The following is a 17507-nucleotide window of genomic DNA, read 5'->3' as shown; positions in this document are numbered from 1 at the left end:
GTCTGTTTTTTTAATGTCCATAACTTCTTGGGATCCTGAGAGCATTAATATATGTGGGACAAAACCATAATACATTCATCAACAGATACATACTTTCAATTTTGTGTTCTGTTTAATACAGATCAGTTTCTGAATTCTAATTTTTAAGCCTTTTTTCAGAAATCACCATTCTCATAGTTCACCAGCAGGTGGCAGTGTACCATTAATGGATTTTTTTTTTTTTTTTTTTTTCTTTTTTCCCTTCGCTGTCCTTTTTCAGGTTGTCCTTCACTAGCATTTGGGGAAAAACAACAACAACAAACCTTTAGTATAAAAAGAGGCTTTGTTGTAATTATTTACATAAAGGGATTTGCCTTCAAGCTTTGTTAGTTGTGCTAGAAGTGTTCTAGTATTACTGTGTGCATGAATAGTATGGAAAGTTTCTCCAGTCCTTGGGCCTATTAACCTAAAGCAGCAAGGTGAAACAAAACCAGTCATAGTCTTAATAGAAAGGTCATGTTAATGTTCTAATTTAGAAGATCTCAAACTTAGTTAAAGAATTCAGTTAAGTCTACACGTTACTAACCATTTGCTTACAATACTGGGGGAATTGAAGCAAAAATTTTTAATTTACTGTTTTTCTTGAAACGGAATAGCAGAGCTACTAATAAAAACTACAAGTAGTTATTCCTCCTTGTTCTCCAAGGGTGGTGGAAACAATATATTAGTGCATCAGTGTTTAAAACTCACTAATCAGTAAGTAGTTGTTAGACTTCTTGATCTACCCTTACAAACACCAGCGTTGAAATGGTTCCCTCCCATATCCCTTTTCCCTACCCCAGCTCGAACCTTGGTGTTTTTATGCAAGTAACTCTAAAGCCTGCTAAGCACTCATGTTTGGTTTGAAAGTGAAGTTGTCACAAGATTCTGATGAGGACGATTCACCTTTGTTTGAACAGCATGGGGTCCTTACCATTCTTCCCCCCTGGAAATCCTTATCATATTTTTGTCCTAAAAACATCACCCACCTGCCCTGTACTTTATAATATCAGCAGTGTGTCTTTTTTATCTTGTGGATGATGTGCTTCTTCTATATTTTGAGAAAAATTTCCAGTAACAGATTCGATTTACATGGACAGAAACTTGAGCAAATGCCAAACTAGCAGGGGGGCCATTATTCTGCTCTATAAATAAGTTTAAAACAGAAAAAACACACACAGAAACCTGTGAATCAACATGTTTTGGTCTAATTGAGGGGAAGGCAAGATAGATAAATTTTGAAATGCAAATGATCACCTTCTGTTATTTAAGAATAGTTTCTGCCAACTTTATGATCTTAGACTCTTAAAAGTCCTAGTCATTTCAACAATGCATACTTCCAAGGAAGTTCAATATTCATATGTTTCTACAACCTAAGAACTTTTTTTAAGTTGCCATTTTTTTTTAATATTAAAGAAAACAAATCCAGCAACAAAAAGACAAAAACCATGGCGCTTTCTCTTGTCTACATCTGAGAAAAAGCCAGCACATAAATGGCTGCAGCTGCAGACCCATCACGAGGGTCTTGAGAATACGAATGCACTGATCAAACCCAGCCCTGTTTTCAAAGTAGAAACCATTCCTTTTAGGTTCACTTTGTATCCTTAGATTATCCAGGGTGATTCTCTAGCAAGGTTTTATTTTAAATAAACATCATTCAAGGTAAATGGGCTCTTTTTATACCACAGACACACAGAATGGAGTTCAGAAAGAAAAAAGCAAAAGAAATGGTCCACAAAGTAGGAATAGATTGTTTGGCATGACAATATAAATATAACATTGTCTAGTTTCCATAAAGATACCTTATGAGGAGACTTTTAGATAGGTTCTGCTTTTCACTGAGAGAGATTATAGAACAAAAATGGGGGTAGACTGGTTATTCTTCTCCAAAGGACTTCCTTTTAGTTACTCTGTTTTTATTTCTATTTGTACATAAAACATACAGTTTTAGACAAAGAATTTTATATGTTTTATCACTTGATAATGTAGAATAAATTTTTGTTATAGCATTTTAAGTATAAATGAAAAATAAGATGTCAAGAGTGTAATTTTTTCTTTTCCTACCAGTATTTTTTCTTAACTGTTTTGACTCTCATCATAAATAAGCAGCTGGAAAATAGAACTTATACTATTAACTGTATAAGATACAAAAGACTATTTGAAAGTTTAATATGCAGTCTAACTCAAGTGAGTAAGATTATTTATACATTAGTTATTATGCTAACATAGCCATTTAAGTTTCCCATTCTAGTCTTAAACATGTTGATGTGATATCCTGTCAGCATGCCCTTCACTTTTATTTTCCACCCCATTAGGAGCCTTTAATTTTAAATGCTGGAAATTTACATTGATATTTCTCACTGAATACTTTTCAGATTCAAGAATTTATAGGTGAATATGTGTGTAAATGAAGAAGTCCAAAGTGCTTTTCACTGCAGCCCAATCTCCACGCTCCCAGATGTCAAACGACAGCTTTGCTTCCTCTGTTAGGCGATTTCACACTTGGAAACAGCTCACAGCTGACGGTGAAAAGTGAAACATAGAAAAATCATGCTGAAAAGTATCTGCAAAATTCAGTTTTAGAGCATGACGTTTATTTTTACCATCCTTTGCTCTTCTGGCCTGACTTTATCAAATAATCCATGAATATATTTTTGGGGGGTAGTCTACCCTGCTTTTCTCCATAAACATGCTTTCCACTCGATTTATTTCTTTTTAAGCATGGTGCTGTGTGTGATAGTTAGGTATTATATAATTAGAACTAGGACTTCGACCATGGATGGTTTAAAGTATCTTGAAGCCATCAGAAGGTTAAGACAGAATATTTAGGTGGCGTTGAGAATTACCAAACTCGTGTAACAATCCCAGGTCAAACATTAGCTCATTGCATCGCCTTAGGCAGTTATTTAAGACTTTCTAGCCCACAGTTTAACAGTAGTAAAATAGATTTGTCATGTATAAGTAAAATCACTGATGTCAAATCATCTGACAACCTTCTTATACCAAATTTAGTCAAAATTCAAGTTCATCTTAGTAAGGCAAGAATTTTTTCCTCCAACAGTAAATATTGATTTCTCATCCAACATTAGTAGAGTTATTTCATTTGGAGGACTTTTTAAGCAAATATTTTATTCATTTATGAAGTTTGTACATAATATATATAATATGGAGGTAAAGGATTTATGGAAAGTATTTTCATTCAGAGGAAAATGCCAACTTTTGAAGCAGCAAAAATTGAATGCCAAGATTCTCAACAAATGAAATTGTTTAAAGAAAAAAGAATTATTTAGATATGAGAATTTATGAGTCCTGGGTAATTTCACCAACCTCGAGTGATTTAATTTTAGGAATGTGATGTTAATAGAGAAAGCAAATATAGATGTATATTTTGAAATAACAATGACATAATCACGTTTTTTTTTCTCCTTAAAGGAGAAAGAAGAAAAAAGTAAGGATGAGTTGTGCAAATAATTTAAAAAGAGTAAAATGTTTGTGTTTACTATTCAAATATTATTTTTCAAATAGTAACTCTTTGAATGACCCGTCAGGAAAATTTCAGCATCAGCTTTCTTATACATAGTGGAGGTTTTAATACTTCCTTAAGTTAACAAATATATTTGATGCTTTGCCTTTAGTTCTTATTGCCATTAACAAATTAATATATCTATTTCTGCTTGAGGAGAACCAGTAAATTGTCAGGTTTGCTATGAAACAAGGGCAATTTTATACTGAGGGAAATTCCCTTGTGAACTTTGCCTTTCTCTCTAGCAATGAAACTTGTGATGAGTAGAGTGTGGGCTTCAAGTCTACAGAGGTCTGACTTTGTCCAGGCAAGACCCTTCTGATGTAAAGAAGAAGAACAAGTGTCTTTAGAAGGATTTGAGGGTGTGGAACCCTGTGATCCATCCCTAGGTAGGATACATAATGAGCCCTCACAAAACCCCACTGTTGGTTGGTCACCTTCCCATCTGGATTAAGAGCACCCCATAAACAGACCCATTCTGAAATCATACTTCTCCTATCAGGCCAGAATGTGATTTGTCTCTAGTGGTGAAACTGAGACAGGGTAAGAGCCAAAAGTTCAGTCCCCTGTTATTTGGCATCTCAGAAAATGCCATATTAGCCTCTCCCAAGAGAAGTTCTGTTAGAACTAGAAAAGTTTGTAAGGATGATTAATTGATAAATTCTACATATAGAAGAGGTGAAATACAATATTTCTATACATATCCCAGTACTATCTGATATTTGGTTGGAGAAGGATGTGTTAGCTTTCTGTTATTATAATACCGAGATAATCATAAAGGGAAAGGTATATTTTGGTTCACAGTTTTGGAGGTTCCAGTTCATGGTTGCTTGTTGCTTTGGGCCTGTGGCAAGGCAGGACATGACAGTGGGAACATATGCTGGAGCAAAACCACTCACCTCATGGCTTGAAAGCAAAAGAGAGGAAGAGGAAGGGTGAGGGTCCCATGCTCCCCTTCAGTGGCACACCCCTGTGACCTAAAGACCTCCCAGTAGGCTCCATTTATTAAGGATTCTACCACCTTCTGATATTGCTAAGCTCAGGACCCAGTCTTTTAACCCCTGGGCCTTTAGGGGGACATTTAAGATCCAAATTATAGCAGTGTTTTATCTCAAGATTTAGATCATTAAAGGGATGTTGATTTTAACCTTCTGCTTACTCCAAACTGTTTTCTTTATGATCTGATACAAATTTTATTTTCAGAAGAGGAACATGAGACTAGAGAATTTTAAGTCATAGCTGCAGAATCATGTGTCTTATTTTTGAAGTCTAAATTGATTTTTGGCAACTCTTCATTTAATTGGCCTGCATTATTTTAAGGAAGAAAACAAACTATCTTTGGCCTCTGATATTGAGCAAAGAGGATGTAAAGCTGAATCTTAAACATTATGTGCTAGAGCGATTAGGTAGCTATTTTGATCAAATCACCGGTTTTTTGCCCTGTAAAATTGTGCTAGTTTGAATCTCCACGATGCAACTGGGACTTACTCCTTCTAAGCAATTCTTCACAAATATTTCCTTCAAATCAATGTTTGATGATTTGAAGACTTCTGATGTTAAGGCTTTAAAAATATTAATGATGATAAGGCAAATAGGATTCCTGAAACCCCTTTAACAGCAGTGCATGTCGCCGTCTCCCTGCCTGGCACAGCAGCAGAGCAGCAGAGAGAAAACTGCGCCTGTCATTCTCACAATTTCCAGTTAGCCTTTTTCTCATCAATCAACTTTAATGGCTTTGGTTGGGTAACAGTGTGACACCCGATGGCTATTCAGAATGGAGTTGTTGTGATATGATCAATGGAAAATGGAGCATGCTGTTGGTTTGTTTCCCCTCCTAGAAATGCAGGGTGAGAGTCTGAGCAAGATTGTGGAGAGCTCAGAATTATAATTATAATCGGTCAACCAGAAGTCATATGGTAGTTACCCGTTTCTTACTTTATCTCACAAGAAAACGGTATAGTAATGATACCTATAAACTCCCTTGAACAAGTAATTCTTGGCCCTGAAGTGCTGAATCAGGTGAAATCAAGGAGTTTTGACCCAAGTTGTACAGATAATTGCAGGAAAGCTCAGAACATGGTTGCCAGGTCACCACAACAAGAAATTCAGAGCTGGGTGGTGGGAGAAAAGCAGAGCTGGGTGTTTTGCCAAGCCTAGCCTGAACTAGCTAAGTGTAATCTGTGCTTATGTTTGGTTCCCCATAATACAACAGGCCCAGGGTGCAGGTAATTGGATTACCTGAAAACCAACTGAATTAATAATGAGGTGGTGGCAGAAAGCGAGGCTGAGCTGAGAGAGCGAATGTAGCAAGGTGGAGCAGCTCCTGGTCTCTCCCCTCACCTCCTGGCATAGGAGGAGAGCAGGTCCAGCCACTCTAGACTTCTCTCCTGGAAAGTGCCAGTCCTTGTCACTGGTCTTTTCTGGATAATATACTACCTAATTAGAGTAATGTTGTTCAGGGAATTTTCTAACAGTTCATATACCCTTCTTGACAAACATGGCATTTGAGAAAAGCAATTGAGTTCCTGTTGGAGGATTTCAGGGAATATAGAATGGATAACTGGGCAGTCAACATTTTCTAAAATATTATAAAATAAGGAAAAAGAAGCAAAATGCCCATTTGGAAGGATGGGCTAGGAAATGGAAATTCCAGTTTCTGATTATCTGTCACCCCGAGTGTTAAGTTGTTTTGCCTTAGAGATGTTGTGAGACCTTACACCAGGTGAATTTTATTTATCCAAATTAACTCATTACAAATACAAGGTCCATGTGAATAGTGGTTGTTTTCAGACTTTGAAACTTTAAACTGTAAAACTTTGATAATTTAGTTAGTAGATAGTAGAGGAACAATTCCAATTGTGGAATTCAAATGAAATTTTAAGACTGGGATCTAGCTCAGTGGTAGAATGTTTACCATACCAAATTCGAGACCTGGGTTCGATCCCCTGCAATTCAACTTAAAAAGAAAGGAATTTATTCTCATAGTTGGTATGGCTTTTAATTTTGTTTTTAGTTTTAACACTTTGTCTTGTTTATGGAACTTTAAAAAAATCATCTCTGGATCAAAAATAATATCCTGGGGAAATCTAGGTAAGGTGGTTGTCCTGCAGGGAACTTAAATTACATTTAAAAAATATTTCTTATTGATATTAATGATCTCACCAGAACACCAGCCAGATTTTATGGCTAGTGTATAAACTGGTAGCACAATTCATGGAATTAGGTGCTAAGGTTCCTTACACTGAGCAGGGACAGGGGATACCTTGTATTACCTTCTAATCTTCTTTCTGTCCCCCTCATTTTTCCTTGATGTAGCACATGCCACTAGTACCAGAGAAAACTATAGTCCCAGAGGCAGCAGTTGTACTGTGCAGAGGGAGCACTGGAAAGTATCCAATCTGCTCCCTGAACTTAGGGCTCCAGCATCTCTTGCCTGGAATATTTCAGTCAGCAAATGACTGACCACCATTCACATCTAATCCTCTATGTTTTGTGCTGTTTGGAAGATGCTGTGGATAATGTTTTAAGCCTTGTAGCCTGCAACATGTAAAGGGGCCGAGGACTTGATATAGATATGGATGCTCAGTAGGACTTTATAAAGAAAACAAACATGATGCCTTTGTAGATGCTTTGAACTTCCTGAATGAACAGTGCTATGAAATACAAGATTGGTATATTTATTCAACAAACATGTATTAAATGCCTCCTGTGTCCCAGGAACTGTGCCTAGAAGCCAGAAATAAAAGACATAATTGATAATATTAACAGTTACTTTTCAAGTTTTATGTCAAAAGGAGACTACACAAACAGAAGACGTACAGTTGGTTAACTAGGATGTTAATAGACCTTTGTAAGTGAGTAGTTTTATGTATAGAATGGTAATTTACTGAGCTAATAAGAGACATACTTAGCTGTCCCTCTTCCCACAGTTTAGTTCCATATATTGTTGGATGCCCAAAAAAAAAAAAAAAGCTTTCTTCTGTGTTTCTTTCTCTTTGCTCTTTAGTCATCAGCTGTAGTAGAAGACTAATGCTCAGCCCCTGCATAGAAAATCTTTATACACAGCAAGAGCTGGTGAGAGAAATTGACTAGGATTTTGTAATTCTAGTCCCTTTCAATTAGCAACAGATGCTGCAGGGAAAGATGGTCTATGTAGGAACACAGTACTAATGTTTCAGAGCTCTTGCCGACACGGAATGCTCATTGCAGAAGAAAGATGTTCCTTTCCTTGGTCCAAATGTGTCACTAATGACAGGTCAGGCTTTTTTTTTTTTTTTTTAAATTTACCTTTCTCTAATCCTAAGTCCATTAAAGAATACTGACTTCCTTGGGAGAAAGTTAACAAATTTTTGACCAATTATAACAGCATTTTAAGTTTATTGAACATTTAAGGAATTTGTTGAGAATTTAGGCACTTCAGCTTTCTTTTGGGAACTATAAAAGTGTAAATGGTGCTTATATAACAATTCTCTTTTATTCTTGCCTTATTCACTGAAGATCTCTTTTTTATTCTAAAAGATAATATATTTTTGTTCCTTAATTCCTTTCTAAAAGTGCAATTTAGAATCCTTAAAGTCAGACCAAAAATTTTGGTCATTAGTTTGCAAAAGAAAATCCTGTGGTATTAGAAACAATAATTATCCTACTTTCACAAAGTATGCTGACTCCTGATTATCATGTTAAGGTGTCAGACAGGTCTGTGGCTTTAAAATTGGTCTGTCGTTCTGTCATTCCGATATTTGGAAAAGATGTTATATTATTTATTTGACAAATTTTTTCAACATCTAACATTGATTTAATTGCATTATTACTTGAACACTTTATTTGCAGCAGTTGTTGCATTTGCATTGTGTTTTATCGTAATTTTGACAGTGAAAAGAAGTGAGGCTACTAAGATTCTATTTATTTTAAAAAGTGTAGTTAGGAAAAATAATTCAGGAGAAATCAAATAATTATTTTGAGTGAAAACAGAATTTTCTAATAAGTAAAATTCTCCTCTTAAGAATATTCTGAATTTACTGTTTCTTACCCTATCTTGGAGGTTAGAATAGCAACAGCAGAAGGGGGTTGGAGGGGCTATAGAATTTTCTCTAAAAAGCATTCTAATAGTAACTTTTTTTTAAAAGTAAATTCTGAATTTGGTATGTCACAAAGCCTATAAAACTCTCATTCTGTGTTTTACCAAGCTCTCTGGCAATTTGGATTAACAAGCCCATGCTACTTTTCTGAAAAATACCAGGCTTGTTAAAGAGTGTTCTATGAGGTGTTAAATAAGAGTAAAAACAAAGGTGGGCAAAAGCACATTTTATATTGTGATATCTTTATTGTTTTATTTAAACTGTTTATTCACTTGCTAAATATGATAGTTTGAATCATTTGTATGAATCAATAAGTTAGAATGTCCAAGTGAATTGCAGAAAAATGAGATTTTAGAATTTTACTGTTTGTACATATTTGATGCCCTAGTTTTTTGGATGAGTTGAAATCTGATCTGGAGTTGCTTCTGTGCCTCTAGTACATGAGAAGATGGAAAATTTAGCTCTAGTGACACATGCATTTCTTTTGCCACCAAGTGATTAGTTCTTAGGAAAGGGAGTAGTGGCTGCCTCTGGGAAGCATCTGGGAAACTGAGCAGGACTCACTTGTCTTGGCATAATCCCACTCTTTGGGCATCTTAAAGAGAGTTATGAGAAGGGCCCATGAGTGCCTTTGAAAGTACTTTTCAGGAGGATAAAAGTAAGGCTGCAAGATTGTAAGAGGTAGAAAGAATTTTAAAAGTCCAGCTGTCCTCGTTTTCGGAGGAACATGTTGATACCCTCAGCCAAGCTCCAGCAGCGGCGTAGCTGGAGCACTGGCAATACATCTCTGAAACAAAGACACAATCCAAGATCCTTGAATATCAACATCCCTTTTTGAATTTTTGCAGGAGGAACCTAAGGTATTGATTCCTGAGAGAATAGTTTTATTTTTTGCCTAATGCCTATATGACTGCTGCACTTGTGGAGAATAAGGATACTTACTATTTACTCAGCCTGGAAATTGTGGACATAGAATGTACTCGTGAGGGAAAGAACATGCCCAGAAACAACATTAAGGGTTGCATAGGAAAAATATTCTGAAAAGTGACAAAACAGTGGTAGGATATGTCCTTTCGAATGCTTTTCTCCTTTTTCAAAGATTTCTCAAATTTGAGGTAAGAGTTTAAAGGGATTTCCCAGCTTTACTATGTTATACTTTTAAAAGAGCCTCACTTTTAGCATTTCTTCACATTCTCTATTTTTGATGTTAGGCACGTAGACCTGGATGTATGTGATAACTGTCTTGTAGCTTTATATATAAATCAGTGCTCTTTGTTTGTGTTTAAATTTTTTATATGGATTTTTCAAATAAAGCAATTTTAGAGCTGTGATTTTGATAGCCACATAATCTCAGGCTTCCTTTTTTTTATTTAAAATTTTTTTTTTACAATATTGGGGATCAACCTCAAGGGTGCTTGACCACTGAGCTACAGCCCCAGCTTTTTTTTTTTTTTTTTTTTTGGTGGTGCTGGGAATTGAAACCAGGGCCTTGGGCTTGCGAGGCAAGCACTTTACCAATTGAGCTATATCCCCAGCACCTCTTAGCCTTCTAAAATTTTATTTTGAGACAGGGTCTTGTTAAGTTGCTCGGGCTGTCCTTGAATTTTTGATCCTCCTGCCTCAGCCTAATGAGTAGCTGGGATTACCGGCATGTGCCACCACACTGAGATTATTTTATATAACATAAAGGTATTTTGGCAACATAAGTGTAAAGTGTATTTAAAATACCGTTTTTGTTTCCTAAGGAGGATGGTTTTGGGGTGTTCAGTGTGGGAGAGTAGACCTGTTGAGGGAGCATTTATTTGGAAGCCACTACATTGGTTTTCCAACAGCACCCCACCAGACTTCTTGGGAAGTTTCAATGTACATCTCAAAAAGTTTTTAATCTAGCAGTTATTGGTCTTTAAGGATGTAAAAAATTCATTCTGAAATCAGAAGAAATATTGTTTTGTCTTAAAACCTATATGGAAGAAATTCTACAAGTACTTTAACTTGTTCTAATATTTAAGCTTCCAAACTGATTGGAAGTTTCTCTTTATATATTAACACAGAACTCTTTGTTGTAACTTAGCTATGAAAATCAAGGACAGGAGGTCATGATGTCAATTTCACACTAATTAATGAATCCCTGCTTAATGTGAAGTCATTTTGAAGAGTTTCAAGCTGCATTGTTAAGGAGTTAGATTCAAAAGTTACTCGATGTCTTGTTTTTTACCCCCATATTCTTATGAAAAATAAATGTACCTCTGTACAGTTGTTGTCCTTCTTTTACAGCCCAGTCAGATCAAAGATGTCATTCAGCCTAGCTATCTTAATACTTTTGAGAGCAGTTTTTCTTGGATGGGACCAGCAGTCTGTGGCCTGAGTGGCATTAGACAGCAGAACTAATTGCATCCAATAGGAAGGAAGAATGAGGAAATTAGGGGAGAGGAAAGGACAGACTGTTAGTGGAAGAAGAGGTGAAGACCAAGGAAGGATAGAAAGGAAATGGAGAGTAAAAGAAGCTGCTGTGGTTGTCAGTGCTAATTTACCTCAGGTGCCACATGGTACATTCTAGACTAGCTAGCAAGCCAACAGAAAACAATAAAGGAGTGCATTGCATCTGTCTCATTAAGTACCCCTCAAATTTTTCTACCTAAGTACTTCTCACTGTAGAGGTGGTATAAATGTGTATCTCAGGAAACTATGAAATGTGATTTTGAGATGTCTTTGAAGTCTTTTTATATTATGAATCCATGCAACTTTTACTTTGTGTTTAGATAATAAAACAGTATCCCATCCACTCCTGTGCATACAGTCTTTGAGACTGGGGAAGATGCACTGTGTTTATCTAGTGGCTTTAAGAGCATCCCCCACCCTATGCTCCTGGGTTGCACATTCCAGTAGTGATGCAGAAGAACAGGTATAGCACATAGCTTTTGATGGTTAAGGCTACATCATTGGTGGTACTTTAGACTTCTGCTGGATTTTAAAGGTGCCTTTATAAATTGTATGAGCTATTAATTACATAGCCCCATCTCAGCAATCCTTCACTGAGTTCTAATAAGGAAATTTATGAGCAGAAATCGGGGGTATGGTTCTAATCTGGAGTCCTTAGGATGTGTGGTTTGATCCTAAAAGCCATCTTATTATTTTCTCTGAGCTGACTGAGTCAGATGTCCCTGTTCTCCCAAAACACATAAATACAATATTGTTTCTCTCCCAGAAGTCACCCTGCCCAAATGACTTCTTCATAAGTTTTTTCAGAAATTGCAAATAATTCATCTAAAGATTAAATACAGTTCCTTATATATGGTAATCAGACAATGAATGTTAGCTGCTGTTTTATTGTTGAAATTATCATTATCATTATGCATGCCCACTGTGAGGACAGAAACATCCATACATGGAAAGTAAGATTTGCTGGTGGCACTTTGAAAACAGATGGCTGATCAGTAACTTTGGATTTTGGGTTGTGAACAGGTAAAGCCTCTATCAAACTAAGAAATAGATACTAGTTGCCATACTGATAAAAGGAAGTGGAAAAACTAAAATTTGGGTGCAAAAGATTAACAACATGAACTGTAACTCTGATTTTAATTTCATATTATTTAACAGTGTGGCCAAAGTATAGTCTGTGGGAGTAGTGCCTAGTATTGAGCCTGCTTTGTGCTACTTTCTGTGTGTTGGTTGAATGAGTTTGGTGGGTCGAGACCTTATTAAGCAGGTTGATTATATATACACATGTGCCTGATGAAGCAATACATTTGAATTGTTATATAATGGTCAGTGAGAAGCCATATAGACTTTGAATGGGGAAATAATGTAATTGGTGGTCTGCTTTAGACTGGAAGGAAATGTGCTAAGGTTATATTTGATAACAAGACTATGGTAAATTTCTGTTTACTTTTCTAAAGTTTCTGAGAACACACCTTTCTAAAGTTTTTAAGAGCACACTTCTGAAGGTGATAATGGTTCTATGTGGAGAGGTGCAAAGTGGGAGTGGGGGCAGCTACTCTGAATCTGGGAGGGGCAGCATGTGTACTTTGAAAGAGAGCTCGTAAGAAGTTGTCCTTCTTGGGAAACACCACGTTAGGGAATTCTCAAGTATTAAAAACATAGAATTTAGAATTAAATGTAACCTAGAGGCCCTCAGATCTAACCCGCACGTTATGGATGAGTTCACATGAATTCGTTAAGACTCAATCCAGGACTCCTGATTCCTAGTTCATTATTCTTTCTAAAGTATAATATTTAAATTTGTAGTGAAAATTATATAGGTGAACCAAATGTTGGGAAGAACCTACATAGTTAGTTTTCCCTTCTCCAAAGTCACTTTTCTAATAAGCCTGAAAGTTTTCATATTATTTAATTATACTTTTAAAAGCTGTACCACTTAGATATTTATTTACTTAGTTAATTGTAGTTGGACACAATATCTTTATTTTACTTATTTATTTTTATGTGGTGCTGAGGATCGAACCCAGGGCCTCCCACATACTAGGCGAGTGCTCTACCTTTAAGCCCCAGCCCCAGCCCCCCACTTCTTAGATATTTATGTAGCTTAATAAGTATAATAATCAACCAGGCCAAAGACTAAATATACCAGCCCAAAGACTAAAATATTTCCCCTTTTTTCTCACTAGTCTTTTAAAAAGTACACACTTTTAAAATTAGAATTCTATTTTTGTATAGCTTTTTAAAAAAACAATATATACATTTGCTTATAGACCTAAATCCGACTGCGAAGATATCATTTGAAATGGTTACATAGTAGCATTCTATGTTATAGATGTGCCATAGTATTTATGATGAAGCCTCTATTGCTAGATAGGTAGTATTCAACTTTTTCAAACAAGTACCTGTTTTATTAATTAAATTGGCTCTAAAACGATTGGAGTCTTTCAGTTATTCTTACAATAGTTTGAATTGGTTAATATCTGTTTTCTTTTTACTAACTAGCTAAGCCTAGCTAGTTTTTATTAATGCTGAGAGCAACTAGTTAAAGAATGGAGGATGTGATTTGGCACAAGGACTGCAGGAAGGAGGAGGCCGGGAGAGCAGGTTGTGAAGTGTGTACTTTATGAACTGTTTGCAGCCCAGGAGGAGGGACGGGGAAGGAGCCTGTGAAATGGAGTAATTTCAGTACTTTGCTTAGGAAGCTTTCCCCCATCCTTTTCCTGGTCTAAGTGACCTTTGCTTTAAGACCTAAAGCCCAAGGTATTTTAATAGTTGTGTGGTTCTCTCACACAGTTGATGTGCTTAAGCATTGGTTAAAAGGCTGGACACCTAAATAGCACTTCCACTTAACACTTTCCAAGTTCCAATCTAACTGCTTATAATCGAACATTATTGTTATGAGCAGTGGGCAACCCATAGTCAAATAAGATTAGATAAGATTTATTTTTCAGTTGAAATGAAAGGGCAGATATTGGCAAATTTAGTCACTAATAGAATGTTATTAGCAAAGGACAGGACATCAAACATAACTCAAGGGTCACAAGCTTCAAAAGTGTTAAAATGAGGAATTGTTGCTGATTTGTATAGAACCTTGAAAGATGACACTCATTACATTTCAGGAACTTGTGCTAGTGAGTGATGGCAGAACACAGATAAAATCGTGATTTATAAATATTCTGAAAGTTTTTACCTTAGCCAATATTTTCAGTTATATCTGTACTTCTGAGTTACAAAATGGGCGAATTGGTATTTCATGTGCTCCTTCTTTAGTTGGAAACAGTTGGGAGAGTGAAGATGAAAACTAGATCTTCATTCTATTGTGGTGTGACATTGGATAGGGCATTTCACCTTCTGGTTGCTAACCTATAAGTAAAAGAATAATTAATATTGCTTAGATAATTTTTGAAGTTCCTTCTGAACATAAAGAGTCTTTGTTTCTTTTAAAACAAAAAGTGATTTGTGAGGTAGAATTGGCTATACTTTCTCAAATTTGAAGATTAAGCAAAATGCTGATCTGTTGGTTCCTGTAACTTTCAAGTATAGCATCTTGAAGGTGTCCCTCTATCAACTAAAGAACAAATGTCTCACTTTAATATATGACTGCATCAGAAAAAAAAAATGCAACCACAGTAGGTGACCAAAGGGATAAGTAACTTTCAGGAATTTTGAAAGCCCAGTAGTATTTAATGCTCTCTCAGCATTAAAAAGGTCACCTTGCTAATACATGTTAATTTTGAAAGTTTAATTGACCTTTGGAATTTTAATATCAACCTTTTTTGGTGTGTTTAGAGGTTGGAGCAATCACAGAAGAAACTGAAGCCTGTGATTGGTGGAGTTTGGGTGCTGTCCTCTTTGAACTTCTCACTGGCAAGGTAAGCAGTGACCTGGACATTTAATAAATTTATCCAGATGCCACCTTGATTTCAAATTGAGAACGTTAGCCTGTGCCTTTACTTTTCAGGTCAGGGACTAAGTAAGAAAAGCTTTGATGCCAAAAGCAAGCAGTGAAGTACAAATTTATCAAGATTCCAGATTTTTTAAAATAAAATCTTATTACATTGAATAAACTGATGGCAAATTGTTATTATGTCTAATGTTACATAATAAGATTTAAGACTAAACATTCCTTTCCTTCTTTTTCTATGATTCAACTTTAACAGAGTAAGATTTGTAATGTTTATACAATGTATTAGAATTCTCTAGAGGTAAACATCTTATCTGGACCTGGGAGGGAATTCTCATTTTTAGAAAATTAATGCAGATATAACAGGTAACATTATCTTTCTCAATATTATAAATTTTTCCTATATGTTTTCATATTAGGACAGACAGAATTTATATTCTCTGATAAGTAACTTTTAAGTATGATGCTAGAGGTTAATAGATTTTAGAATATTGTGCAGATTGCCTCCTGGGAAGAAAATAGATGAACAATTATGCTTTTGTAAGTAGCTGCCTTAAGTATATGAACATCAAACTAAGTTTGTTATAGAGTTTACAAATCACCTTTACTTATATTTAAACTCCAAAGTGCTATATAGATGTAAAGTATTACTACTAGCAATTTCTAAACTTTAAATGTTTTTTTAAAATTTTTTTTAGCTGTAGTTGGACCTTTATTTTATTTATTTTTAAGTGGTGCTGGGATCAAACCTAGCACCTCACACATTCTAGGCAAGTACTGTACCACTGAGCCACAATCCCACCCCTAAACTTAGTTTTTAAGAACATTAAAATATTTTGGAGATATCCAGTCTCTTTTTTAATGTTTTGTATGTACTATAAATTTTTCTATTATGAGTCATTAATTTTATAACTAAGGGAAAAGGGACAGGTGCATAAGCTTATAATGTGGTCATGATGACTCTGCCTTTGTTTCTGTTAGAAGTTGTATAGTCTCACAGCCCTCAGCATGAACTGCTTAGGTGGCATTGTGTTGATTACTGTGCCTCCAGTTAAGATGGTCGTTGAGCTCTGTGTCCTTGCTGTCTGTAAATACTGTGATAGAACAGAGTATGATGTTATCTAGGATAAGAAATGTACCTGATTGATTGTTTCAGACTTTGGTTGAGTGCCATCCAGCAGGAATAAATACCCACACTACTTTAAACATGCCAGAATGTGTCTCTGAAGAGGCTCGCTCACTCATTCAACAGGTAATTTAATTGACCTCTCAGTTAAGTCTATCAAGCATGCAGATTAGCAGAATCCACAAAAACAAAGCCTTAAAGAAATTAGTTTTGGGCAAGAAAGACTCATTTAGAATTATATACATTTAGAATTAATACTGTAGATTTTTATTTAGGCTTCTGCTACTATCAAAGTATTCATAGAGTCAGAAAAGATAGTTGAAACTTGTTGGTATTTTTTTCAAAAATCAAGGTTAATATTCAGTCAGTTTTATATAAGTGTGAGATTTGAATATTGACTTTAGTTTATCTAGGGCTGTTCTGGTTTTGCAATCATTTATAATGACATATAAATGGCTATTTTCATTTTTTAATTCTATTTATAAGCAGTAATGGACTATTGAAATTTCTTAGAAGTGTTTTTAAAATCTCAACAAGTTAAATCACTCTACTAACTTCATCAATTAGGGGAAGTTGGGCATTGATGTCAATTAGTACAATTCTGGTGGCTTGAAGAAAGAGCCTATTAATAATTAAAGTTCATTATCCCAGAGGTGGGCTTGGGACCTCTAAGTTTCTTAAATTAGGGGCTGGGGATGTGGCTCAAGCGGTAGCGCGCTCGCCTGGCATGCGTGCGGCCCGGGTTCGATCCTCAGCACCACATACCAACAAAGATGTTGTGTCCGCCGAAATCTAAAGAATAAATACTAAAAAAATTCTTTCTAAAAAAAAAAAAAAAAAAAAGTTTCTTAAATTAATTCCCTATATTTAAAATACAAGTTGAGTATCCCTTGTCCAAAATGCTTGACCAGAAGTGTTTTTAAGATTTCAGACTTTTTGATTTTGGAATGTTTGCATAGGCTTTACTGATTGAGCATCCCTAATTTAAATGTCCAAAATTTGAAATGCTCCAAATCTGAAACTTGTTGAATGACAATACAATATTCAAAAATTTCAGATTTGGAGCATTTCAAATTTTTGGATTAGGGATGCTCAACCTGTATATTTCTGTAGTCTTTAATAGTGAATTTTGCTGAATACACTGAGAGTTGCTATAATTGTGGTTTGATAGGCTCATAGTATTCAGCAGGAATTGTCAGGCCTGGGTCCTATTTTTTAAACATAGAGAAAAAGATTACTTGAAAAAGATCAGGATGGTCTTTTTTTAAAGTCAGGGAAAACAAAAAGAAAATTAAAAAGGGAAGGATATATTAAGAAAATTATCATGTATTCTTTTAAAGAGGGATATTGGTGTCATTGAACAAATATTATATGCAGGGCCCAGGGTTATAAGCTACAAAGGTAAAATCATGAATAACA

The 17507-nt window shown here is 35.5% G+C and overlaps 1 protein-coding gene across 2 annotated transcripts in view; it reads left to right on the top strand.

Moving 5' to 3' along the window:
- Rps6kc1 (ribosomal protein S6 kinase C1) overlaps positions 1-17507 on the top strand; it is a 196616-nt gene that overhangs the window by 167466 nt on the left and 11643 nt on the right. The window contains exons 13-14 of one of the 2 annotated variants that reach the window (XM_076831738.1): positions 14848-14930; positions 16119-16214. In XM_076831738.1, the coding sequence (XP_076687853.1) occupies positions 14848-14930; positions 16119-16214 (179 nt within the window). The remainder of the gene's footprint in view (positions 1-14847; positions 14931-16118; positions 16215-17507) is intronic. The other variant, XM_076831739.1, reaches the window with a different exon arrangement.

This window comes from Callospermophilus lateralis, chromosome 13 (assembly GCF_048772815.1).
Source record: "Callospermophilus lateralis isolate mCalLat2 chromosome 13, mCalLat2.hap1, whole genome shotgun sequence".
Classification (NCBI taxonomy): Eukaryota; Metazoa; Chordata; class Mammalia; order Rodentia; family Sciuridae; genus Callospermophilus; species Callospermophilus lateralis.
The sequence above is the reverse complement of the archived record's forward strand: the minus strand, read 5'-3'. Positions and strand labels throughout refer to the sequence as shown.